The following is a 26,550-nucleotide window of genomic DNA, read 5'->3' as shown; positions in this document are numbered from 1 at the left end:
GAAATCCTGAAATGTTTTCCTCAAAAAACATAATTTCTTTATGACTGAAGAAAGAAAAACATGAACACCTTGGATGACAAGGGGGTGAGTACATATATATATATATATATATATATAATTTTTTTTTTTTTTTCTGAGAGTGAACTACTCCTTTAAACCATTAAATCCTAATGGAATATGTCCCAAAACAAAGTAGAAAAAAAAAATTATGGATTTAATGGTTAAAAGTTGTTGTCTCTTGTTTTTTTTCAGCAGGGAATGCAAGTGTAAAACATTAAATTCTATAACGCCTGAAAAGTAGCGAAAACTAACCATAAAGGCATTAAAATATTTCCAAGACAGTTGTAATGACAGCTCTTGTATAACCAAGAAAACGTTTTTAAATCCACTGTAAGTAGAAAAACAAACAAACCCCGTTTAAGAATATAAAGAACTGACCTTGTGCCTTTTATTTCTGAACATAAAACAAACTCATAAAAGAAACGTAAGTGACTGAAGATCACGGTAAAACAATGCAATGGCGTCCTCTAGCGTTTATCAAACGGAGAACTCGTATTTGCAGCTGATTGTTATTATCAATGTACTTCCGGGTACAAGTGCAGAGACGCTTCTGCAGCTCATCTGTTCATTCATAACTACTGTACATTACTTTATAATCATGTACCACCAACCTGTACTGAAAAACAGACGGACTCTGCTGGAACGAGCGGAGAAGTTCATCTCCGATATATATTTCACAGACTGCAATCTTAGAGGAAGGTAAGATGGTGTTCTTTTATGGACACGGTTTTATTCTGTCTGTGCATACTAATGTTTGGTATCTAGATATTTCTGTTTATGCAAACTCACTTGACGGTTTTCAGGTTAAACTTACGAATTACGACTTAAATAATCATTATTTATAGTTATTTCTTGTATCTAGTTGAAGCTTAACAGAAGACCTTTGACCTTGTTTACTCTTGTTGATGGTTTGCTTTGAGCAGTGATTTAAACTATCATTCCCCCCCAGACTGTTTGGAGACACTCATCCACTTGAATCCATCTCTGTGTTCCTGTCTGAAAAGCGTATTCCTTTTTCAGAGTCCATCAAGCAAGACTTTCAGCCTTGTAAAGTTGGTGACGCATTTGGGCCCACGTAAGTTGCGTAAATAGTTTACTGTCTGACAAACTGTGTATAGTTGTGTACTGAAGTAAATGTTTCACAGATGGTGGACGTGCTGGTTCAAAGTGGTCTTGACGATCCCAGAGGCCTGGAGAGGGAAGGAGGTCCACCTCAGATGGGAGAGCGACGGAGAGGGAATGGTGTGGCGGGATCAACAACCAGTCCAGGTCAGGAAGGACCAGATTAAAAAATCATGAATGTCTTGGCAAACGTTTAAAGGAGAAGTTTACTTCCAGAACAAAAATGTACAGATAATTTACTCACCCCCTTGTCATCCAAGATTCATGTCTTACTTTCTTTAATCGTAAAGAAATATTTTTTTTTGAGGAAAACATTTTAGGATTTCTCTTCATATAGTGGACTTCTATGGTGGCGTTGAAATTCCAAAATGCAGCTTCAACAGATTCTAAACCAGAGGTCTCAAACTCAATTCCTGGAGGGCCGCAGCTCTGCAGAGTTTAGCTCCAACTTACACCTGCTTGGAAGTTTCTAGTGATCCTGAAGACCTTGATCAGCTGGATCAGGTGTGTTTGATTAGGGTTTGAGCTAAACTGTGCCCTCCAGGAATTGAGTTTGAGACCAGTGCTCTAAACCAGGGGTGCTCAACCCTGTTCCTCGAGATCTACTTTCCTGCAGAGTTCAGCTCCAACCCTGATCAAACACACCTGAACCAACTAATTAGGATCTGAAGGAGCACTTGATCATTACAGACAGGGTTGGAACTAAACTCTGCAGCAAGGTTGGGCCTCCCTGCTCTAAATGATCCCAGTTGAGGAAGAAAGGTCTTATCTAGCAAAACAATCGGAGCTTCTTTGCATGTTTACTTTGTAAACAGTGGGTCGGTACTTCTGCAGCGATGTAGGACGATTTTGAAGTTGGGGGAGAAAATGAGATGGGAGTTTTCCAACCTACCCTAGATGAGCATTTGAGGTTAATAAGTATATAAATTTACCATCATCACAACATCATACTGTAATCACCATCCTTGGGATTATTGCTGTTATTATTATTATTATTATTATGATTACTGTTATTATTGATATTACTGTTACTGTCATCACAAAATATTAACCGTATCATCATTGTCATGTCATTGTTACTCCGATTTATGGCCATTTCTATTATTTTTGAACATGCTAATACTACCTATACTGCTACTACTACTTTAATAATATTTAATAATATACATTATTATTATTATTCAGATGGTCTTGTTCTCATTTCTCATTTATTATCATTGTTGTTGTTTTTTTGTTGTTTTTTTGTTGTTGTTAGTATAGTTTTTTGTTTTTTGTTGGTATTGTTTCTGTTGTTGTTGTTTCTGTTTCTGCATTTACCATGTATGTTCTTGCACTCCAAATAAAAAAAATAAAATAAAAAAAATAAGTATATAAATTGTCAATTTGTTTAATAAAAGACCAATTGTTTCGCTAGATAAGTCCTTTCTTCCTCGGTTGGGATCGTTTAGAGCCCTTTGAAGCTGCATTTAAACTGCACTTTGGAAATTCAAACTTGCAGGCACCATAGAAGTCCACTATATGGAGAGAAATCCTGAGATGTTCTCAAAAAAAAACAACAACAACATAATTTCTTTTCGACTGAAGAAAGAAAGACGTTAACATCTTAGATGACAAGGGGGTGAGTAAATTATCTGTACATTTTTGTTCTGGAAGTGAACAACTTCTTTAAGATTGCACTGAGTGTGAATTATTTTTCAGGGTTTGACCAAAGAAGGTGAAAAGACTAGTTATGTTCTGAGCGAGTGCTTGAAGGACAGTGAACCTCATGGGTAAGTGGAAATCTAATATCATAGGCTGTATTGATATACAGTTCATTCAATCATCATGTTTTAATCTGATGTTTCAGAATTACCCTATATGTGGAACTTGCATGTAATGGACTTTTTGGAGCAGGACAAGGATCCATGATCGCCGCCCCCGACCCAAACAAGAAGTTCACTCTCCACAAGGCCGAGCTTGTTGTTTTCAATCGAGATGTCAGAGAGCTTCTCACTGATTTTGAGATGCTTGTGGACATTGTTAAGGTACTGTATTTTCACATTGTGAGGTTAAAGTTGACAGGGAAGCAAAATGTATGCCCTTGATACACGTTCCCTTGTCTGTTTTACATTGTTTTTGGGCAGTTACTTGGAGAAGGAGAGCAGCGTGGATTCCAGGCCTTGTTTACAGCGAATGAGATGGTGAATCTGTGCGATCCAGCCAATCCCAGTTCATTTGCTGCTGCTCGAAGTCTAGCCCAGAAGTTTTTTGACCAGAAAAATGGGGAGAGTCAACATGTGGTGCATGCCATGGGTCACTGTCATATTGACTCAGGTAATATTTAATGTCTGGTAGCATGGGCGACATTAGGAGTGGGCAGGGGGTGGGGGGGCAAGGGGGCAGCAGTTGCGCTTAACAAAATGAAGCAAAATGCTTGCCTCACAGACATAATAAATATATTTATAGAAAATTTTAAATGATTATTTAACGAAATAAAACAAATCGAAAACACAAACTTTTTCATGTAATCCGTAAAGATGAATTTCTCTCTAAAGGCGCGTCCAAAGAGGAGATTGCGAGGATCTTTGCGACACTGACTCAGAATTCACAAGTTTATTAATAAATAATCAGATATGTCTCTATACTCTTTCCTCGACACATTCATTGTTATTTATTTTTGCCGGTGCTTGGGGTGAGTTTTAGCTTATTGCATGCGCTTGAACGCGGATTCAGCTGCGCTGAAGGCCACTAAATAGCGTCCGAGTCGGTCTCAAAAGCGAAAGTGAAGTTTCGTGTTATTTCCACCAGCACAGCATTTATTTCTTTACCATAATTGATGGATGTCTAAATTATAAAAATAAGGAGAAGCCTAAAACAGGCCCGATGCCAGCCCGGGTCTGAACTATGACGTGAAAATTGGCCCGAAGCCCTAGCCTTAGGGGTGTAAAAAACACTGCTTTGATATGCTGCAATATGGTAGGGCACTGTTTTAAGGCTTAAATTCTTTTTTTTTTTTTTTTTTCTTGCCCCCCCTGACTCAAGAGTCAAATGTCGTAGTAGTAGTAGTCTGGTAGTATTCTTCACTGTTTGATAAACAAAAGTAGTTTTTTTATTTTTGCAGCTGCTGGTATTTTAAAAAGTACATTAGCCTTCAAAATCTAAATCTAAAAAAATCTAAAAAAAAAATTAAATTGTGGTAATGTCACATTTTTTATTTTTTTTAAATGTTAAAATAAAAAAACAGTTTTAATATATTTATTGTAATAATAACATGCATTTTGCATTTTTACTATATTTTTGGTAGAATAAGTGCAAAAAAAAAAACACTAGCCTTAAAGTATTTTTTTTAAAATAAATTATTACTAAATTATTACTTACAGCATGGAAAAAATACCTTTGCATATTAGGAATGATATAAAAAAAAAAAAAAAAATTATAATGATAATGTTAAATTTTAAATTTTTACTATATTTTGGTAGAATAAGTGCAAAAAAACCCCACTAGCCTTAGTTTTTCTTTTCTTTTTTTAAAAGATTTTAGCAAGGACGCATTAACTTGACCAAAAGGAAAGACTTTTATATTGTTACAAACATTTATTTTAAATAAATGCTGTTGTAAACTTTTTATTCGTCAAACAATTATGAAAAAGTAAATAAATAGGTAAAAAATAAAAAAAAACACATGTATATCGGAATGATTTCTCATGTAATACTCAAGACTGAAGCTTTGCATCACAGGAATAGTATTAAAATGTATATAAAAATGTTTTTAATTGTAATAATAATGCCACATTTTCCATTTTTAAAATTCAAAATATATTAAAATTAAAAACAAAACAGTTGTTTTAAATTGTAATAATAATTTCGTATTTTTAATTTTTACTATATTTTTGGTAGAATAAAAGAAAAACAAACAACAAAAAACACTAGCCTTCAAAAAAATATTTCAGCAATGATGCATTAATTTAAATAAATGCTATTTAAAATTCATTCTATTTAAATAAATGCTGTTCTTGTGAACTTTTTATTCATCAAATTCTGAAAAATAAATGAATAAATCATTAAATAAAAAAAAATTATGTATATCAGAATGATTTCTCATGTGACACTCATGACACTACATGGTAATAGTTGCTGATTCATTTTTGTATCACAGGAATATTATTAAATATATTTTAAAAATGTTTTTAATTGTAATAATAATGTCACCTTTTTCATTTTCAAAATCCAAAATCTATTAAAATTGTTTTAAATTGTAAAAATAATGTACCATTTTAATTTTTTTTTTTTTTTTTTTTTTTTTTAAAGAAAGGACGCATTAACTCAACTAAAAATAAAGAAAAAGAAAATTGTTTTAAATTGTAATTATAATTTTGCCTTTTTAATTTTTACTACATTTTTGGTAAAATAAGTGCAAAAAAAAAACACTTGCTTTTAGAAGTCTTTTTTTTTTTCCAGCAAGGACGCATTAACTTAACCAAATTTTAAGTAAATTAAGTAAATGCTGTTCTTGAGAACTGTTTATTCATTAAAGAATTCTGAAATTCTAAATTATTTATTTATTTATTTTTTTTAATTCAAAATATATTAAAATGAAAAACAATTGTTTTAAATTTATAATAATAATTTCACATTTTTTAATTTCACAAATCTGCAATATATCAATTCGAACTACACAATGTATAATTGTAGGGAACATGACAAATATTAGATCATGTTGAATGTGTTCAATCCCCTCCTCAGCTTGGTTGTGGCCATATGAAGAGACCATCAGAAAGTGTGCTCGCAGCTGGGTCACTGTGATCAGACTGATAGAGAAGAACCCAGAGTTTGTCTTTACATGCTCACAAGTAAGTTTTAACCTTGCTTACAGATTTTCCTTTGGCATCAGCCAATGGAAAACACTTAATAAACATACTAAATACTATGTTATTTTGATGTGAAAAGGTTTTTAGATTAGGTTAACCTATAAAACAAAGCATTAGTTCGGGACAAACAATAAACGTCAACTAAGTGCATCATAATCGAAAAACGTGTATGTTCAGGCACAGCAGTTCCAGTGGGTGAAGAACTGGTACCCGAGCCTGTTCTCAGAGATCAAGCAATTTGTGCAGAAAGGCCAGTTTATTCCGGTCGGAGGCACGTGGGTGGAAATGGTAGGATAAAAAATATTGTACACAAGGTTTCTTCACCTCAATCTGTTCTAAACTAGTGTCTAAATCTTTAACAAGTTCATTTGTTGTGTTTCTTTGTATCAGGATGGCAACTTGCCGTCTGGGGAATCAATGGTCAGACAGTTTCTTCATGGCCAGAACTTCTTCAAGGACGAATTTGGACATTACTGTAAAGAGGTACCTCTCTTTGTCTAAAGAAAAAATACATTCTCTCAGCAGGACACAGTACAGTTCTCTACTTCATTATCAGTGTTGATGCAGGTCAGGGCCGTCGCCAGAAAATTTTCATTGGGGGGGCATTTCGTTTTCATAGGGGGGCACACTTTTTATGATCTCATAAACAGACATTAGAAGTACTATATATATATATATATATATATATATATAACATTAGAACTTGAATAAAGTTCGAGATTAAAACATTTGTAAAGCTCATTGCGCAACGGAGCAAAAGGAGAATTTTTTTTTTTAGGAATCGCGTAGGCTGTTAACACATGCACTGTCTAATATTTATCAATACATCACTATAATGTTATATGCGACTATATACTTTGCTAAAACAATATTCTTCCATCTATATAGGCCTATAACAATGAATTTTGTAATTTACAACGAATTCATGACAATGTTTTTACATTAAACTACCGGAAAAGTTATAGTTAAAAGTTCCTTCAAAGCATGTAAAGTTTAAAAACGTATTTACATACTTACTAGTTTTAAAACACTTGCTGCATGAATTAAAAAACTGCTATACACACATAAGACAAAATTGTATTGAGAGAAAAAAACAGTTGTTGTCGACAAATCCTTTAAATTTTATGGTAGCCTATTCAGACAGACGAACATAAAAAAATATGAGCAGCTACAAGATTATAGTACAAATTTATATATAAACATTATGAAATAAATCACAAATTATAATGGCATTCGTTATAAACACCATACAAAAGTCTAACCATACGAGTTTAAAGAGAAACTGAAATGCACCTATGCATCTTTCGGCAAGAATACAAATATTTTTCACATCTAGAGGCTCCAGCGCGATCGCTTAGATTTTTTTCCTTATACCGGAACCAACATAAAATATGTAATTTTTGGTCACAGATAAGAATAAGACATTATTCTGAACTGTAAAAGGTCAACTTCTATTTGCACTCACTATAAAAACAGCTTTCGTAAAATAAAGAAAAAGTGTGGGCTTTCAGCCTGTTTCCTTGAGCTTGCTGTGTGGTCACTAAATGAACCAGAACTAAGTGTAGACATGTCGCACAGTTTTTTAATTTGGTTTTGATAAGAATTACTTTAGTGAAACATATTTCGTTTAGGACTATTTATTTTTTTTATACCCTTTTTTATTTTGGTTTTCTCCCTACACAGAATCCCATGCGCAGTGTGTGCCCGCCTGCTTGCTACGCCAGTATGTTTACATCCAAAGTTAATTAATCTTATGCGCAAAATTAGAATATAGCATAAAACATTTGTGAATAAAGCAATGTTACCATCCAGTGAGTTGAAGAGAACAAAATTGTCACTTCCTGATTAACTTGCGCTAAATATCACGAAGCAAAAATAAATGTTCTGCAGTAGGAGGAGGCACAGTAGGCTATAGCCTATGATCATTCTCGTATACAATAAATTAGCTTCAGAGCGCGCAGACGAAATGCAGTCATCTTATTTCAGAGCCTGCTGTTTGGGAAAACAGTTCTGGGAGTTTATTACAACGAAGCACTTTGAGACATTCCTCAAGCATTTTAAAATGACGGAACTTGAATTTAAGATGCTGTGCAATGAGATCGGTCTGTTGGTTGGTCCTGTTATGCTATCATATCGCAAAGTCACATGTCAAATTTTTGATGCGCATCAAGGAATGTATTAGGTAAAAGTGTTTCCGTCGAGTTTATGCGCATGTTTTTTTACCGGATAAGAATGTTATCCTACTTGGCACATAAGTTTTTACGTGCATTTTTAGAATTTATGCGCATCTTGGCGCTTCCATCCAGTGTTTTTTGTGCAATATCCCAAAATGTGCATTAAAAGGTTACAGAAACGATTATTTATTAGCTTCATATTAGTTTCCCGTTGTAGAGATTAGTGCTCCTTTAGAGCTATGATTTGTTTAGCAGTATTCAATGCTAGATCAATGTTTTTTGTTCTCAAAAGTAAGTTAACTCACGGTCATAGGCAGGGGGCATCTCGAGTCACTTGGGGGGGCTCTGCCCCCCAATGCCCCCCCTTGGCGACGGGCCTGATGCAGGTGCGTGCAGTTACTCACAGAGACAGGTGTTAATCTTTTTAAAATAAATCTGCAAGTTACTGGGAAAGAACAGATTATGAAAGGAAACGGTGCATATCTTTCTCTGCCAAGGCTGAGGGGTTCTTGAGAACCTGAAGGGAGGGCCCTTGAGACTGTATCTCTGTCAGACACAACCCACAGATGGGCCTTGAGAGGAGATAACGGAATGAAGCAGTTTTTGATTACCTTTGACTAATTTATTACATTAATTTGAATAGGATCATTTTGAACCATATCAGTATAAAAATGACAACATTAAGCGCATTACATTGTCAGGGTTTCCCAACACTGGGTTGAAATGATAAAAACTTAAACAAATAAATAAAACTCTAAAATAAGATGAAATATTTAGTTTACCTAAATGTCATGGGATCATAAACATCAGAGAACCCTATCCTTGCAAATGTGTTAAATTATTGAAATATTTAGTGCAGTCGTCCTTTTCTCCTGACATCTGAGCCACTGAAGACACAGAGGAAAACGTTACTTTAATTTTTTTAAAGGAAAACGCTGATCCTTATCTACATATCCTAATCTAGTTTGTGCGAATTGTTCCTGATGCAGCTTCACCCACAGCAGAAGTGAGTATAATGGTGCGTTCACACCGGACGCGACTTGCGCGAATAAATCGCGCTATTCGCTCGTAGTTGGACGCTTGAATATTTAAGTTTACTCGCTTCATTCGCGCATGACATTTACTTCACAACAGACGCAAATTCGCGTCATGGGAGGGGCTTCTGCCACTCGTCAGCGGGAAAGTAGCCTCGCGTAGCCAGACCTTCAGACTGACGGCTGAAGGTCTGTCCCGCCCATAAGACCGTTTGATCGACATGTCAAACAACCAATCACAGTTCGTTTCGTTCAGCGTCACGTTTCTGTGCGTGGAAATGCCCCCACAACAACAGACTGGCGTGCAACAAGTCAGTCATTGAAATAACCAACATTGAAAGATAACGAAGAAGAGGGAGAACAAGCAGTAAGTCAGTAATTTGTTCGCGAACGTCACATATGTGTATAACAACAATGGCGTCTGCATAAGCACATTTTAGCAAAACGCCGAGTAAATCAGTCTGCGCTTTGTTTCTCGGCGGACCGAAAATAAAAGCGACACTCGCGTCTCCCGGAAATCTGGTCAAATTCAACTAATCAGATGACGACTTCGACATTCCTGAAGTGTTTCCAGTTAAGCGTACCATATGCATCAGACGTTTAGCCAACGTTCCGTGGGCGTGATGTCTGTGGCTGAGACTAGCGGGAAATTAGTTGTAAAATGGGTGAATGAGCTCAATTTGCCAGCTTTAGCTTGCTTGTAGTCTCAATATGTGTATATATATATGTAGATCAAATTGAGTAAAGAGCGTTTTTTAAAACTTACCAGATTGTCCGACCCCTTCACTCACTTTCTTCCAAGCAAGATCCTTTTTATTCCTGTTTCTATAAAAGTACAAAGATGTATGTTATAGCTCCGAGTAACCACATACAGCAACGGTGATTTTGTCCTCCATTGTTGTTTCGGATTTCTGCCTCCGTCACTACTAGAGCAAGCTCCTGATTGGTTAACGCAGTGCGGATTTTCGCCAAAGTTCAGATTTTTAAACTTGCGCGAATGGCGCGGCAATCGCTTGAAACGCTCAATGCGCGCCGCTTCATTCACGCTATTTGCGCGTTTCGCACCGCCTCATTCGCACGTTTCGCGCCGCAGGATGGCTATTCGCGTCTTTGCATTGACTTAACATGTAAATCACTCGCGCTTGCCGCTTCATTCGCGTCCGGTGTGAACGCACCTTAAGGGTTTTTTATGCATCTTTGCAAACTGCCTTTCTTAATAATGTAAACATAACGGCTCATAATCCCAAATCAGAGAGGGGCGGGGCGAGCAGAGCTCATTTGCATTTAAAGGGACCATGCAATGAGTTAAATTTTTTGCAGAGCTGATTTTGACAAGGTAAAAGGGTATTTTATTACAGTACTATTGAGAATGTTAGAATTATAGACTTTTCATTAAGACCCTAATGAATCTCATGAACTTGTGGAAAATGGGCATCTGATGACCCCTTTATAATACCCTATCATTCTAGGTCATACGGATGAAAAATATACATCTTTTGAATCTGTAAAGACTAAGTTTATTTGTGTGCACTCACAATAACAACAAAACGTTGCGCTTTTGTAAAATAGTTAAAGCAAACAGGATGCGCTTTCTGCTGTCTCGCTCTTTGTGAACTTGAGCGCACAACTTCAAAACTGTGTACTTACCTTACAGACATGAAAAATATATCTATAGAGAGATAAAGTCTACTTTTAAATGGACCAATTCAAATAGAAAACAAATATTCTCAGATTATGTAATCCACATGAAACATGCATACAGGAGCATCACTACTGCGGAGGTGTCATCCACTTCTGTCAGTGTCGCTCTTAAACTGAAAACAAAGAAACCACTAGTTTATCAAATTATTTAAATGTTAACACAGTCTCCTTGCTGTTTTTCCCAGACACATTCATAAATATATCTTCCGGTGTGCCGTGGCAATTAGGCAATTAAAGGCTCATTGTTATGATTTATATGGTTTATTAAGAAACGTGCAAGTCGTTTATTAATAAACAACTAATGAATGACACTAGTCGACCAGAAAAATCTTGTTGAGGCCAGCCCTAGAAATATTAACTTTAATTTATATTAATGACCCTGGACCACAAAACCGGTCATGAGGGTCAATTTTTTTTTTAATTGAGATTTATACATCTCAGAGCTGAATATATAAGATTTCCATTGATGTATGGTTTGTTGGGATAGGACAGTGTTGGTTCGAGATACAACTGTTTGAAATCTGGATTCTGAGGTGCAGAAATTGCCTTTAAAGTTGTCCAAATGAAGTTCTTAGCCATGCATATTACTAATCAAAAATTAAGTTTTGATATACACTACCGTTCAAAGGTTTGGGGTCAGTAAGACTTGTAATAGTCTTTAAAGAAGTCTCTTATGCTCAAGGCTGCATTTATTTGATTAAAAATACAGAAAAAATAGTAATATTGCAAAATGTTTTTACAACATAAAATAATGTTTTTATTTTAACATACATTAAAATAGAATTTATTCCTGTGATGAAAAGCTGAATGTTTATCAGCTGTTACTCCAGTCTTAAGTGTCACAAGATCCTTCAGAAATCATTCTATTATGCTGATTTATTATTAGAATGATCAATGTTGGATAATATCAACAGTTATGCTGCCAAATATTTTTTGGAACCTGTGTTTTTTTTTTTTTTTTAGGATTCTTTCATGAATAACAAGTTTAAAAAATAGAGTGTTTATTCAAAATATAAATATTTTATAACAATGTAAATTATTTATTAACTTTTAATAAACTATTAATTATTAACTTAATACATCCTTGGTGAATAAAAGTATTAATTTCTTAAAATAAAAAAATAATAAAAATGTACTGACCCCAAACATTTGAACGGCTGTGTGTTTACGGTAGGACATTTAAAAAAATATCTTCAACCTCAATATTGCAGGTTCACAATGACACTAATTTATTCAAGTCCCCCAAAAAAGGCTGGTTGTCCACGTAAGACAAACACACGAGAAGACAGGATAAGGTAAAGAATCTCAATAGGGAATTGGTTCAACACTGCAGTTGGAATTGCTTGCCAGTTCAGTGCTGAACAGGGTATGGATCTGTCTCGGCATGTTTAAGAGAAGTCGGACTGAAAGTGCACTCCTGCAGTGAACAAACTTCTCATCAGCAGAAAGAATCAAAAGGCTAAGCTCACCTTTGTTGAGGAACATGTGGAGAGAAAATAACTGTTTCAAAGTTCACTTTGGTGATAAGAGCATGTTTAATTTATTTGGGTTGGATTTAAAACAATTTGTTTGGCATCAAACTGAGGAATGACTAAAGCCCAAGTATGTAAATAAATCAGTGAAAGGTGGAGGAGGAAGTGTCATGGTTTGAAAGATGTTTTCTACAGTTCCTTGAAGCTAAGAACATTGAAAAAATGAAATGGCCAGCCCAGATTCCTGATCTAAACCTGATTGAAAATCTCTGGAAAATCATTGGTGACAAAGTTACGGCTAAGCAACCCACTACAGTTACCAAACTATGGAAGAAAGAGAAAGAGGAGTGGACCAAGATCAGTTCAGATAGATCTGAGATCAAGATCAGATAGATTTTTCTCTATCTGATTTTACACACCGTGGAGATCAAAATTAAAGTAATACATACTCTTATTCTACAGACTCTGTATTATGCTAGTCACTGTTCTGAACATGCGCACACACACACACACACACTCATTTCCTGTACTAAATCATGGTCTACTGTATTGTTTCACACAGTTCTGGCTGCCAGACACGTTTGGTTACTCAGCACAGCTGCCTCAAATCATGAAAGGAAGTGGGATCTCTCGTTTTCTTACTCAAAAGCTAAGTTGGAACCTTGTTAACACATTCCCGGTATGTATCTACCACATCTGTACGTGTAGAGCCCCTTTATTGTGGTTGTTTTGGTGTTTGAATCTCATAAATCCTCTTTCCGCCAGCATAACACATTCTTTTGGGAGGGTATTGATGGGACGCAGGTTCTCACTCATTTTCCTCCGGGTAACTCTTATGAGATGAAGGGTAAAGTGGAAGATGTAAGTATGTCATCATGTGATGCCTAGCGAACTAATAAACGCTCACCTAATGTCTCCTTTTTTTGGCTCAACATAGTTGGTTAACACGGTGAAGAAAAATAAAGACAAGGGACGAGCCAATCACAGCGCGGTTTTGTTTGGTTTTGGAGACGGGGGTGGTGGACCCACACAGCTAATGCTGGACCGTTTACAGCGTGTCCGGGACACCGATTGCCTTCCAAAGTCAGTTTCCTTTTTCGTCTGTCTGAGGGTGTAACAGAAACACTCATTTCCTGCTGTTTAGACAAGAGAATATAGAACAACAGACACTAAAATGCATGACGTCAATGAAGAATAAATTACCCGAATCAGTCGTCTTTATTTCGTAATGATATGAGATTGTGATTGTGTCACCCAGGGTTCAGATGTCAAATCCTGATGTCCTGTTCTCTCAACTGGAATCAGACTCATCACTTCTGTGCACGTGGGTTGGCGAGCTCTTCCTTGAGCTGCATAATGGCACTTACACCACACAAGCAAAGGTGTGTCTTCGTCTCCCAAAACTCAATACAGTGCACTTCCAAATTGGTAAAATTAGTGCACCTCCATTAGTTTTCATTGATTTAGTAAAGTGCCATATAATACACTTTTAGAATACAGTGTATCCGACAAGTATTCACAGCACCTCACTTTTTCCACATTTTATATTACAGCCTTATTCAAAAATGGATTAAATTCATTATTTCCCTCCAAATTCAACAATCAATACCACATAATCTAATGGAAAAAAGTTTGTTTGAAATCTATGCACAAAAAAAAAAGTACATAAGTATTCACAGCCATTGTCATGGCACTCAAAATTGAGCTCAGGTTCATCCTGTTTCCACTGATCATCCTTGAGATGTTTCTACAACTTGATTGGAGTCCACCTGTGGTAAACGTATCTCAGAGCACAAATCAAGCCATGAAGTCCAAGGAATTGTCTGTAGACCTCTGAGACAGGATAGTTTCGAGACAGATCTGGGGATGGGTACAGAAAAAAAAACTGCAGCATTGAAGGTCTCAATGAGCACAGTGGCCTTCATCATCCATAAATGGAAGAAGTTTGAAACAACCAGGACTCTTCCTAGAGTGGGCCGCTCGGCCAAACTGAGCAATCAGAGGAGACGGGTCTTAGTCAGGGAGGTTACCAAGAACCTGATTATAACTTTGAAAGAGCTCCAGTGTTTCACTGTGGACAGGGGAGAACCTTTCAGAAGAACAACCATCTCTGCAGCACTCCACCAATCAGGTCTGTATGACGAAGGCCAGTCCTCAGTACTTCAAAGGCACATGACAGCCAGCCTGGAGTTTGCCAAAAGGTACCTGAAATTCTCTGGTCTGATGAAACAAAGATTGAACTTTTTGGCCTGAATGTCAAGCGTCATGTCTGGATGAAACCAGGAACGGCTCATCACCTTTTAATAAATTTGCAAAGATTTCAAACAAACTTCTTAACTTCTTTCACGTTGTCATTATGGGGTATTGTTTGTAGAATTTTAAGAAAATATTGAATTTAATCCATTTTGGAAAAAGGCTGTAACGTAAAATGTGGAAAAAGTGAAGCACTGCGAATACTTTCCGGCTGTAAATAGTGAAGTGCATTTTTTTTTTTTTTTGGTTACTGTGCTTTTAAGAGTGTGTAAATGACCTCAGCTATGACTGGCTAACCTCAACGTGAAAGTGTAGTTCACAGCATTATTCATCAGGGTTGGGTTTCCCTAAAGCATTCTGCCAACTAATGGTCTCTATACGGTCATAGCTTGTGATGGTTTTGAAAAACCCAGCCCAGATATATAAAGGGCGTCATTTGCTAATAGTTTTCCAATGTCAATACAATATCAATGTCTAAATGATTTGCTTGGTTTTGCCATGTTTACACTGGACTATTTTAACAAACAAGGCGATGATATACCCCCTTTTAATTCTTTTTCTGTAGATAAAGTTGGGAAATCGCCAATGTGAAGCTTTGCTTCATGATGTTGAGGTGGCTAGCTGTCTAGCCTTGTGTAAAAAAGAGTGCTTCAAATACCCAGCATGCAAACTTCAAGACCTGTGGAGGCAAGTACTGATGCATCACATATCCTGATGATAAGAGCATAGCTGAGATCTCAAGTGACTCTCTGGATGTTTTTTAGATTGCTTCTACTTAATCAGTTCCATGATGTGATTCCTGGCAGCTGTATTGAGATGGTTGTTGAGGATGCTTTACAGTACTATGACGGTAAACCATCTCCCTGTCAGTATATTGTCTTCTAACCATTGATTTTAGAAGAATAAGTAGTAGTACTAAATCAAGTTTAAAATTCAGTTATTGTATTACTCAGCCTCATGTCGTTCCAACTCTGCATTATTTTTCATTCTTTAGAGAAGCATAAAAGATGTTCTTTTTCATCCAGTCTAAATGAATGGAGACTGTCTGAGTCTAGCTTTAAATATGGGGGAAGGGGGAAACAATCTCATAAAAGTACCAGTTCCAAGTCTTCTAACATTGTTTTGTGTGGGCAGTATTGAATTTTATTTCATTGAAAGTGTTGCCCTTTGGCTATCTCAAATCTCATTCACACTTCTCCACACTCAAATTTGAGACTCATGAGAACCAGTGGCACTCTGTATTGCTGACAGCAAAACTAGTGTAAATGTATCCTCACATGACATATCTGAATACTTTAGATTTTAGAGCTATGGTGGAGGAATAAGAACTTAAATGTTACTTCACCAAAAATTGAAAACGATGTTATTAATTACTCACCCTCATGTTGTTCCAAACCCGTTAGACCTTTGTCCATCTTCAGAACACAAATTAAGATATGTTTGATTAAATCTGAGAGCTTTCTGACCCTGCATAGACAGCAACGCAAGTACCACGTTCAAGGCCCATAAAAGTAATAATAGTCCATGTGACATATTGTTGTATGAAGACTTGGAATCCATATGAAAAACAGATGTGTAAATATTCTGCCTGTCATCCCATCCCTTCATGTTGGGTTTGGAACGACATGAGGATGAGTCAAAGATGACAAAAACATTAAAATATTCAAAGACTTAGTAAAGACTTGTGACCACAAAGAGTTAGGATGATTCATAAGATGGGCTCCACATCCTGTGTCTGTGGTATTCCTATTGAACTGCATCATCCGATGACCTAATGAATTTCATATTTTTCAGAGATTCACACCACAGGGTCAAGACTACTTCTTGCTGCTTGTGAATCACTTGGATCCACTCCTGAGAAGGGTCCAGGATCCAGCTTGGCTGTGTTGAATACTTTACCTTGGGAAAGAACTGAAGTCATATCACTGCCAGCGGAGGACACTCAAATGAGATTAGGTACTTTCCACAGACAAAACATAATATTGTTTAGATGACCTTATTTTGATTACACCTCAAAGATATCTTTTACTTATATCTAATAATAGGGTAAGATTTCATTAAAGTAGAGAAAGACTCTTTGAACCACAACCCCCATTATGGTCCCTACCTGTTTCCACAGCCTTGGTAAAAGTACCTAGTGTGGGTGTAGCTCAGGTCACGGAGATGGCAGAGCCCAAGGATTCTGTTTCCATCACAAAGATGGTACTTGATTTCTTTGAGAATTTTCCATCTTTCCTTGTTTTGCTTCAACCCACATGTCTTCGTCATTCAGTGGGTGCTCTTTGTAATACAGGTTGATGGGACCATTGTGATGGAGAATGGCCTTTTGAAGGCCACTATAGACCAAACGGGTCGTTTGATGTCCTTGCTTCTACTTCAAACAAACAGGTAAGTCATAATGTAGGTCCATCAAAAAAGTGAAAAATCTTATAAGGACATTTAAAGTACTTGCTGCAAGAAACTATTTTATTTCAGGGAAACTATTTCTGAGGGTTGCTTCGGGAACCAGTTTGCTTTGTTTGATGATGTGCCTCTATATTGGGATGCTTGGGATGTGATGGACTACCACCTTCAGACAAGGTGAGTCTGTTTCTTGTCTCTCCAGTGGGTGGGATCAGATTCTGACTGAGTATGAACCAAGCTTTGAACTCCTTATGAACCCGAGTCAATGTCTTGGCTGGCAATAACTCTGCTTTCACAGGAAGGCTGTAATTGAGGTCATCGAGCCTGCCAAGGTGTTGAGATCAGGGAGACTTCAGGGCAGCGTCTCCTTTTCACTAAGGATTAGCGGAAAAAGCACTATTAAACAGGAGATTCTTCTGGATGCTTGCTGTCCCTATATCAAATTCAACACGCAGGTAGCAAAGATTGTTATCTCATGCTTGATCAACTGATTGCTCCAGAAACTTGGTGATGCGGAATGTATATCTTGTTTCCAGGTTGAATGGGAAGAGGCACACAAGTTTCTGAAGGTGGAGTTCCCTGTGCAGGTGCGCTGCCCAAATGCTACCTATGAAATCCAGTTTGGACACTTGCAGAGGCCCACTCATAAAAACACCTCCTGGGACTGGGCTCGCTTTGAGGTAGTGTGTACTTGGTTTAATCCCTTTTACACAAATTTAACCCTCATTCCTTGCAGTTCTTGTCAAAAGTCCACATGCTGGTAACTTCATAATAGTCAAGTAGTAGTGTACTGTGTCCTCACCTTGACCAACAAGACAAACAGAAACTTTTAACCGCAATGTTTGAAATAGCGGCAAATCACAAACACGTTGGATTTGCTGTGTTTGGATGCTGACATATGTTCGCAACGTCTGCCATTGTTGATATTAGGCTTGTTCGGGATGCGTCACCACTGCACAGACCAGTCAGCATGAGATGTATTCAGTGATGTAAGAAAGGCAAACCGGTTCTTAGAAGGCTCGCCAGTTGAACCAACTCTGAACCGGCAATAGCACTGGCTCTGAACTAGCATCCAGTTCATGCTGGTGGAAAAGCCGGGGTAAAGGTGGGCTGGGAAAGGAACATGGTGGCTGCAAAGAGGTGCTCATGAGAGTCCATTAGAAACATAATTGATAAATGGGACACCTTCTGGCAGGGTTGGGCAACTCTGGCCCTCAAGGTCATCTGCCTTGCAGAGTTTAGTTCCAACCCTGATGATGTCTGGAGGACAGTGGACTCTGAGCCAGAGCTACCCAGCCTTGCTCTATGGTCTGAAATAGGGTTGCCCAAACTTGGTCCTAGAGGGCCGGTGTCCTGCAGAGTTTAGTCCAACTCCAATTAGACACACCTGAACCAGCTTATCAAGCACTTACTAGGCATACTAGAAACTTCCCGGCAGGTGTGTTGAGGCAAATTGGAGCTAAATTCTGTAGGACACCGGCCCTCCAGGACCAAGTTTGGACACCCCTGGTCTATAAACTTGATAGACTTTGTGTAGCCCTGGGTTTCTCAACTCTGGCCCTCAAGGTCCACTTTCCTGCAGAGTTTAGCTTCAACCCTAATCAAACACAGCTGAACAAGCTAATCAAGGTCTTCAGGATCACTAGAAAGTTACAGGCAGGTGAGTTTGATCAAGGTTGGAGCTAAACTCTGCAGGAAAGTGGACCTCAAAGGCCAGAGTTGAAAACCCCTGGTGTAGCCTAATGGTTCTTAACTCCAGGCCTCTGCACATTTTGTATGTCTCCCTCATTTAACGCAACTGATTCAGATCATTAGCTCATTAGGAGAAAGATCCATAAAGTGAACTGAGTGTGTCAGTTTCAGAAACATACAAAATGTGCAGAGCAGTGGGCCCCGAGTACTGAAGTTGAGAATCACTGGTGTAGCGAAGGCTACGAGTCAACAAAGTCCACAAGTACTCTGTTTGGGATACTTTTTGTTTTGGGATACAATGGTTTTTTTCCTGATTTTGTTGGTGGACAAGTTACTGAAATGTACACTTTTCAAAAGAGAGGTCACCGACAGGACCTTTTATTGAATGGGCACCTGTTTTATGTTCTCCAGAATGACTGCAAGGGAGTTCACAGAGAACGCACTCCAGGGTTCAGAAATGACGCAGTGAAAAATCCGGTCTGAAAAATCATTTCAAACAACTATGAATAAAACCAATGCATCTATAAAGGCCCCTTCCAGGATGCTTCAGTTATCCAGTACGCCTACAACCTGAACTTCCCGCTTCACATCTTTTACAGCGTTATTTCTGAACCTTGGAGTGTGTTCTCTGTGAACTCCCCTGCGGTCATCCTGGAGATCATAAAACAGGTGCCCATTCATGAAATGTCTTGTCGGTGACCTCTCTTTTGAAAAGTGAAAAAAAAAATCAGGAAAAAAATCATTGATGTTTCTTTAGCTCAAATCAAGACTAAAAGCTGCATTTTTCTAGTTCAGTGATTGCCCAAAATCGGTCCTGGAGGGCCGGTGTCCTGCAGAGTTTAGCTTTAACCCCAATTAGACACCTGAGCCAGCTAATCCAGCACTTACTAGGCATGCTAAAACTTCCCGGCAGGTGTGTTGAGGCAAGTTGGAGCTAAAGTCTGCAGGACACTGGCCCTCCAGGACCGAGTTTGGACCCCTGCTCTAGTTGGTCAAATGAATGCCCATGCACGTTTTAGGCCAGAAATTCCAGACAATGTCCTCACCAAGAGGACAGTGGTCTCTTTTAATTTGAAACATCCCCATGCTGAACACTGCAATTTCTCCCATGGGTTTCTCAGCAATGTCTCCTCCTTAAAACATCTGTGATTTTGTTCATTTTTGAGAACTTTACATAATGTCTGAATTTATGTTTTAAATATTAGGTGTGGGGACACAAATGGGCTGATCTGTCTGAGCATGGCTTTGGCGTGGCTCTACTTAATGACTCCAAATACGGCTACTCAATCCATGGAAACATCATGAACTTGTCCCTGTAAGCTACCCACGCAGAATAAAAAGCAGTGTCTTTCTAACACAAGTACAGACAGGTCTTTAAAATGGGTTATGTTTTGGCTAACGTCACTACTTTTTTTTTTTTTTTTTTTCACAGTTTGCGGGCTCCAAAAGCACCAGATGCCAATGCAGATATGGGTCGTCATAATTTTACCTACGCCTTGATGCCACACAAAGGTTGGTACTGTACATTTTGAATCTGAAAACAATTATAAATCATTTCAGACAACCATGAATAAAACTAATGCATCTATAAAGGCCCCTTCCAGGATGCGTCAGTTATCCAGTACGCCTACAACCTGAACTTCCCGCTTCACATCTTTCACAGCGTCATTTCTGAACCCTGGAGTGCGTTCTCTGTGAACTCCCCTGCGGTCATCCTGGAGACCGTAAAACAGGTGCCCATTCATGAAATGTCCTGCCGGTGATCTCTCCTAAATTATTTTGCCCACTGTCTGTGTTTGGAACAAACTCTGTTTCCTTTTTCTCACAGGCGGAAAACAGAGAGAATGCCCTTCTTATTCGCCTCTATGAGTCTCACGGAAGCAGCGTGACTACGACTCTGTCAACATCCCTTTCCGTGCAAGAAGCATGGCAGTACGTAACCAATGAATACTAATGTTGTTTAATTGTCAAGAACACTATTTTCACTATTTTTCAATTATTGTCTTTACAGTTGTGATCTCCTGGAGCGTCCTGATTCCAGTATTCCTGTGTCAAAGACCACCTCTGGAATATCCTTAACATTCAAACCCTTTCAGATTAGATCTGTCCTCTTAATTATACAGTGATCCGTTTAATTGCATATGATGCAGGTACTTAAATCACTTGTTACTAAGTAGCTGCTGCCACTTTGGAAAACTGTTTTTTTTCATACAATACTTTTTTTTTTTTTTTTGTAAAAAATAAATTCCAGTGTAATTTAAAGTGGATTACTTATTTCTTTTTCCGCCGTCAACTTTTTGTGAAATCTTAAGAAAAAGGTATCTTGCAAGCAGGCATTTTATCCAACAAAAAATATATATATATTTATATACTTGATTACATACAAATATATTTTTTTAAAAAAGGATTATGAAATCACAACTGAATACAAAAGTCATATATATATTTATATATATCTGATTACATATATTTCTTATTTGCTTTAAAAAAGGATTATGAAACCGTTACTGAATATAAAAGGTCTGGGTGGTCCATTACAGTAGCTTGCTGACTTCACCTCTTGCTGAAAAGGATTGTGATGATTTAGTCTGAGTGACATCATTTGGAACGGCCTCGTCTTGTGCCACTACTTTTGCCCTGTGGTTTTGCTACAATAGAGAATGATTAAAATAGCAAGACACAACTCCTCACTGAGTCAGATTCTGTATTAAAAGACCTATCCATACCTTTTGTTGCGCTTTTCCTGCAGGTGACAGAATTCCTTTTAGTTTTAATCACTTTCTCCACACGTTGACCTTTGATTCTGTTAGTTCCAGCTTTTGGAGGAACAAAATTACGGTGAAATCAGGATCTGACTACTAATGAAACTCAAGAGTAGCTATATAAATGTTAAATGTGAGATTCTGACCTTTTGAGCTTTTCTTTCCTTGGGTTTTTGGCTTCTTGTTGTCCACAGTGGCCCTTTTTGTGCCTTTTGTCTGTCTTTTTGAGGCATTTTGTATTTTGGAGTTTGCGGTTTCTTTCTTTACCTTTATGTTGTCCTTTTTCTTAGCAGGTTTTTCTTTTGCAGTGCTCTCAGTACGGGTCTTTTTGGCTTTCTAGAGTGAAGCAAGTGTTGTTCAAAGTTCTTGCATCGGTTTATAAATCCAAATGTCAGAAACGTAAAGTAACAACATCTCACTTTTGAATCAGTGTAATCGTGATCATCTGTCTGCCTTTTCCACATAATTTTGCGAGATTTGGCACCTAATGGAGGAATATTTTTAGTTACATGTGACTTTGACATTCTTAGGATCAATCATCTGTTTATATTGCAAAGGGGTTTTACCTTTCGGCACCATAGGACCAGGATCCCCCTAAAAGCAAAGCGAACCATTAAACAAAATCAGATTGAACTCTATTAGAATTAGAATTAACAGTGGCAGAGAATTACACGTACTTTAAACCAAACTGTCCGTCCATTGTGGTCACCTAATGAGTTCATTCCTTCCACACTGTAACACTGCATCCAGGCTTGTAGCGCAGAATACTTCCCCTTTGCTGGAGCATAACCATTATCTCCTTAAGGTATAAAAAGAATGAAATAAAAAAGCAGATGCATGTCATTCAAGTAGCATAATACGCAAATCCTAGCATGTACAACTGTGCAAAATCAGTTAGTCAGAAGTGTTTGAAATGTAAACCAACCCAATTTCACCACCTCTAAGGGAACAGTGTGACACAAAGAAAGAAGGTCTGGAGTCTCAACCTTCACCCCTTTCTTTCCGGTTTTATCTGTTGACTGAATAAAAGAGAACAAAGCGATGATTTATTTTAAACAAAGTGCCTATTAATACACTGACACAGACAAGAGGGTCAGATTCCTTCACCTCTACAACCGCAATCTCCTTTTTGACCTTCTTTTTATCCTCGTCTTCCAGCACAAGTCCCTCTAGAACTGTCCGTGCCTTCACAAACGGAGGGATTTGTAATCTGAAAAAGATTGAGGGGAAAAATAGGTCCATAATTAGATTTGGACTGCCGTAATAGTAGGCCAGCAAATAGAGAAGTTTTTCAACTAAACAATGTGGTTTTATTCTTTAATTTAGGAATGCACCGTTCGTAATTTTTCATAGCTGATTCTGATTGCGGTTTTATTTTTTTCCCAAAATAAATCAGTGTGCATATTTTACTAATTCATTCCCAAGGTTTACTAAATCGTGCGCACAATTTAATCGTTTGTTCCCTCATTTTAAGCAAATTGTGCACTCAATATAATAAATAGTTCTCTCATTTTAAGTAAATCATGCACACAAAATAATTTAGTCTACTTCCTGCCTGCATTCGCATAAGCAAATGTAGATGTCTCTACTTTAAAATGATTCAATGCAACGCTGCAAGGCATATTATTTTGTGCATGCGGTTTACTTAAAATTAAGGGAAAGGATTATTATATTGAGCGATTTGGTAAACTGAGAGAACAAGTAAGTAAATCTGGCACACAATTTAGTGAACAGAGAGAACGAATTAGTAAATTGTGCGCACGTTTTAGTAAACCAAGAGAACAAATTAGTAAACAGTGTGTATGATTTAGTAAACCGAGAGAATGAATTAGTAAATAATGTGGACGATTTAGCAAATCATGCGCACAATTTACTTTTTTGTTCCTGCATGTCATGTGCAGGGCTTCGTACTATTGCAACTTAGTCTTTTAAGCAACAGACAAAAAAGAATAAATGCATATATGAACAAGAAATGTTACATAGTTGTTTTAAATTTGAGGAAAAAACTGAATAGTTTGACTTCCACTTTGTAATATTACATAAAATCTAAAAAAATCTACTACGCAACAAACAAAGTTTGTAAAGTCATTTTTAAATCGAATGATGTAAATGTAATTTTAAAATCAAATGAAATGACAATCCTACACCAAATTAAAATTATTGTGCCGAATGTTTTTCTACTTCCATTTTTAAAAACTTTACAGCTTGCAAGTTTGGGAAATTACATAGATAGGAAAAAAAAAAAAGTTGAATGCATGTTAGGTGCAAAAATTGATGGCCAGTCGACCGGTGCATCTCTAGTAATTCAAACCTGGAAAACAGTAGATGGTAAATTACCTAAACATAATCTCTGATCGGAGATAGTTCCCAATCCCGTTGAAATACTTCTGATTCAAAAGCACCTCACAGATGGGTTTGTCAAAAGCCCTTTCAGACAGATGCGAAAGAACATTCTCCCTGAAAGAGTTAAAGCAGTTTAAGTAATCACTGACAAACAGACAACACTGTAAACTGATCTTTTTGTATGAATTAAAACTCAGCTGACAACAGTGTAAAAATATGAAACCAGTGTCACATTGTCACAATATCAGCATTGACCTTAACAATTTCCAAGACGTAGCATTATATGAGCAGTGCTAGTCAAACCAAAATAGGAGACTAATCAAATTGTACACCACAATGTCAAAAATTCACTGCCATTATAAATCTTGGAAGAGCCAAGACATTTTTTAATATAACTCTGATTGCATTCATCTTAAAGAAGAAAGTCATATACACCTAGGATGGCTTGACGGTGAGTAAACCATGGGGAACTATATCCCTTTAATGTGTACAATATGATTATTAAGTGTGAAAATTTAGCAAGTAAAAGAAAGGTCCATTGTTTCTCGTTTCTAATTCACTTTCAAACAAAGCAGCTTTCACTTTTTGCACTGACAGGAAACTCCTGATTCCTGTTGGAATGACTCAATTTTATCAGTGAATTTTTGCTGAACTATAGTACTGTAAACATGACTGCCCCTATACAGTTGAATGCATTGTGTAGCACTGTCCCAATGAATTTTTCTCCCTCACCTAAAACTCTCGTACTCAAACATGACACAAGGCCCTCTGTCTTTCTGCCAGGTCCCATTTGGATGCCAGCTGCCGAACCGGCGGGTGTCCTCGAAGCTCAGCACCCTGCGTGGGTTTTCATTAGTGTAGAATCGCAGGTGGGCATGTTTTGGAAGATCGTCTACTGAGGTGAAGCGGAAAAACCCTGACATCCCAAATCGGAAAACCACATCCATCGGCTGCTGGGAGTGATGTTTACTGACCTTGCGTTTACCGTCGTCATCAGTTTTAATGGGCGTAAGTGTGAGTCTGACCTCTTTTCCTCTGGACTGGGCTTTGATGCAGTAGGCATCGCAGCAGAATGGGACCTCAGGATTTTTATTCACTTCAGATTTCTCTACGGCGCCAGTAAACACAAGCCCTTCACACATCTTGTTGACATACAGGCTGGCCAAATGGAGCTCAGGGCCTTCCGGCATTCTTGAACAGGAAATGTAGATAGGGTGTCGTCAGAAACCTAAATGTAAGATCGCAAGGGGTCAGATGTTGTTACAGAAAACTTATAGAGGGTTTGCACTTATGTCACAATTTGGTTAGTTACCCAGATGTGCGGCCATATTGGTGATACTCGCATGGATTGTACGGTTAATGCACTACTAAATACGTTGTTCTGCTAATTTGTGTCTATGGAAAAAAAGTGTGGAAGCTGCTAAATCATATAGATTAGGACTTCGTAAGCAGGAAAGGGTGCAATATTTTGACAAACTAAAGTTAATAGGTATTAAAGATACGCACAAGCAGTATTAATTAAAAGACTAGCCTAATATTTCACCTACCTGAGCAGAAATGATAAGAACAAATATGAATGTTGTCGAAATTCTTGCCCTGGAAATCCTGGTTCAGTTTGGCCAACCACAAACGCCTTTTGTACCTCAGACAGTTTTTGCCCTCTTCTTGATTTGTTATAACTTATGGCAGTCTACAGTACTCCAAATATTTTTCTCAGTCTGACTGATTAGTCCAGCCCAAAACATGACAATAATTGACCATTTTCAGCAGCAATAATCAGCAAAATATGCAAGTTTCGTTCGGTTCAGTGGTGTTGTTTACGTTTAGTGCCGCTAAAATGGCCTACTGATGATCAGTGATGAAAACACTCTATTACAAAATGAAGCCTATGACTCTTAAAAACATTTTTTTGCAGTTTTCTACGAATAATCTTTACATAAACATCCAAAATAAATAGACATAAGTTATAAAGACAAAATACTTAATACCGAATGGGTACAGGAGTTCGCTAGTTTTGGATAGAAGGATCGTTCGTAGTAACTAATTCATCTATATTTAACATAAATTAATGAGGGGATAGAAAAAATAATGTATTTTTTCTTAGAACTTGAGTAACACTATTGAAAGTAGAGCTCGATCAATTCAGTCACCTCAACAACCTGTGTATATAATCTTCCAGCCATTTTTCACTATTTTATTAGTAGTAGTAGTAGTATTTGTTTTCTAATAAGTGGAAATCCTTTAGTAACCGTATTTTTCCCTCTAATGCTTTAAAATACAAATACACACCAAAGTGAACAGTAAGTACTTAGTGGACAATAATAATAGCATTCATATTCGTATATGAATGTGTACACTAATGAGAAGCATCTGACAAGCGTTCTTGTGTAAGTTTTCAGGAAATCTTTCCCTCATGCTGAACGATGTTCTTGTTAAAGTCTGCTGTTAGTGCTAACGTTACAAGCACATTTTGCGACATGCAGACTTGATTAATTGTCACATGGCTACGTGTGCTCCAAAATAGAAAGTAGTGAAGTAAATCGATGGTTTAATTAATTGAAGCGAATCGTGCACCAACCCACCTTTGCTCCTCAAGCTTGTTGTTATATCATCAAGGAAACTCGCGGGGTATATTAGCTACAGTTTATGAAACGGACACGGGAGGATCATGGGAGTTGTAGTTTATTT

The 26,550-nt window shown here is 37.4% G+C and overlaps 2 protein-coding genes across 3 annotated transcripts; one reads left to right on the top strand and one right to left on the bottom strand.

Annotated features, from left to right (window-relative positions):
* Positions 1-607: 607 nt before the first annotated feature.
* Positions 608-21,014, top strand: man2c1 (mannosidase, alpha, class 2C, member 1). Of its 2 annotated transcripts, none has more exons than XM_073831774.1 (26): positions 608-759; positions 1,010-1,135; positions 1,206-1,329; positions 2,881-2,951; positions 3,029-3,206; positions 3,306-3,495; positions 5,904-6,010; positions 6,206-6,316; positions 6,419-6,511; positions 12,972-13,088; positions 13,175-13,270; positions 13,347-13,492; positions 13,668-13,791; positions 15,228-15,349; positions 15,427-15,512; positions 16,457-16,618; positions 16,782-16,864; positions 16,956-17,050; positions 17,138-17,242; positions 17,364-17,520; positions 17,602-17,745; positions 19,963-20,072; positions 20,190-20,269; positions 20,351-20,490; positions 20,586-20,689; positions 20,769-21,014. In XM_073831774.1, exons 1-26 carry the CDS (start codon positions 659-661, stop codon positions 20,881-20,883), a joined length of 3,087 nt encoding a protein of 1,028 aa, XP_073687875.1. In that variant the 5' UTR covers positions 608-658; the 3' UTR covers positions 20,884-21,014. The 2 variants fall into 2 exon arrangements, with proteins under 2 accessions (XP_073687875.1, XP_073687876.1); XM_073831775.1 differs by having other exon boundaries at positions 655-759; positions 1,081-1,135.
* Positions 21,015-21,093: 79 nt separating this feature from the next.
* neil1 (nei-like DNA glycosylase 1) lies at positions 21,094-25,086 on the bottom strand. Its single transcript, XM_073832153.1, has 10 exons — positions 24,595-25,086; positions 23,857-23,976; positions 22,627-22,729; positions 22,445-22,538; positions 22,197-22,318; positions 22,086-22,113; positions 21,939-22,003; positions 21,666-21,855; positions 21,484-21,573; positions 21,094-21,405 (listed from the first exon to the last, which is right to left on the bottom strand). The coding sequence occupies exons 1-10, from the start codon at positions 25,050-25,052 to the stop codon at positions 21,356-21,358; spliced, it is 1,320 nt and encodes a 439-aa protein (XP_073688254.1). The 5' UTR covers positions 25,053-25,086; the 3' UTR covers positions 21,094-21,355.
* Positions 25,087-26,550: the final 1,464 nt, after the last annotated feature.

Source organism: Garra rufa, chromosome 25 (assembly GCF_049309525.1).
Source record: "Garra rufa chromosome 25, GarRuf1.0, whole genome shotgun sequence".
Lineage (NCBI taxonomy): Eukaryota > Metazoa > Chordata > Actinopteri > Cypriniformes > Cyprinidae > Garra > Garra rufa.
This window is presented reverse-complemented; position numbering and strand designations above follow the sequence as displayed.

Excerpts from the sequence above, each read along its gene's own strand:
- man2c1 (XM_073831774.1), top strand. The coding sequence starts at position 659 with ATGTACCACCAACCTGTACTGAAAAACAGACGGACTCTGCTGGAACGA. Across the intron at positions 3,496-5,903 it reads TCACTGTCATATTGACTCAG|CTTGGTTGTGGCCATATGAA; the intron begins GTAATATTTAAT and ends TCCCCTCCTCAG. Across the intron at positions 6,317-6,418 it reads GAGGCACGTGGGTGGAAATG|GATGGCAACTTGCCGTCTGG; the intron begins GTAGGATAAAAA and ends TCTTTGTATCAG.
- neil1 (XM_073832153.1), bottom strand. The coding sequence starts at position 25,052 with ATGCCGGAAGGCCCTGAGCTCCATTTGGCCAGCCTGTATGTCAACAAG. Across the intron at positions 21,574-21,665 it reads AGGAAAGAAAAGCTCAAAAG|CTGGAACTAACAGAATCAAA; the intron begins GTCAGAATCTCA and ends TTCCTCCAAAAG. Across the intron at positions 21,406-21,483 it reads CAGGAAAAGCGCAACAAAAG|CAAAACCACAGGGCAAAAGT; the intron begins GTATGGATAGGT and ends TCTCTATTGTAG.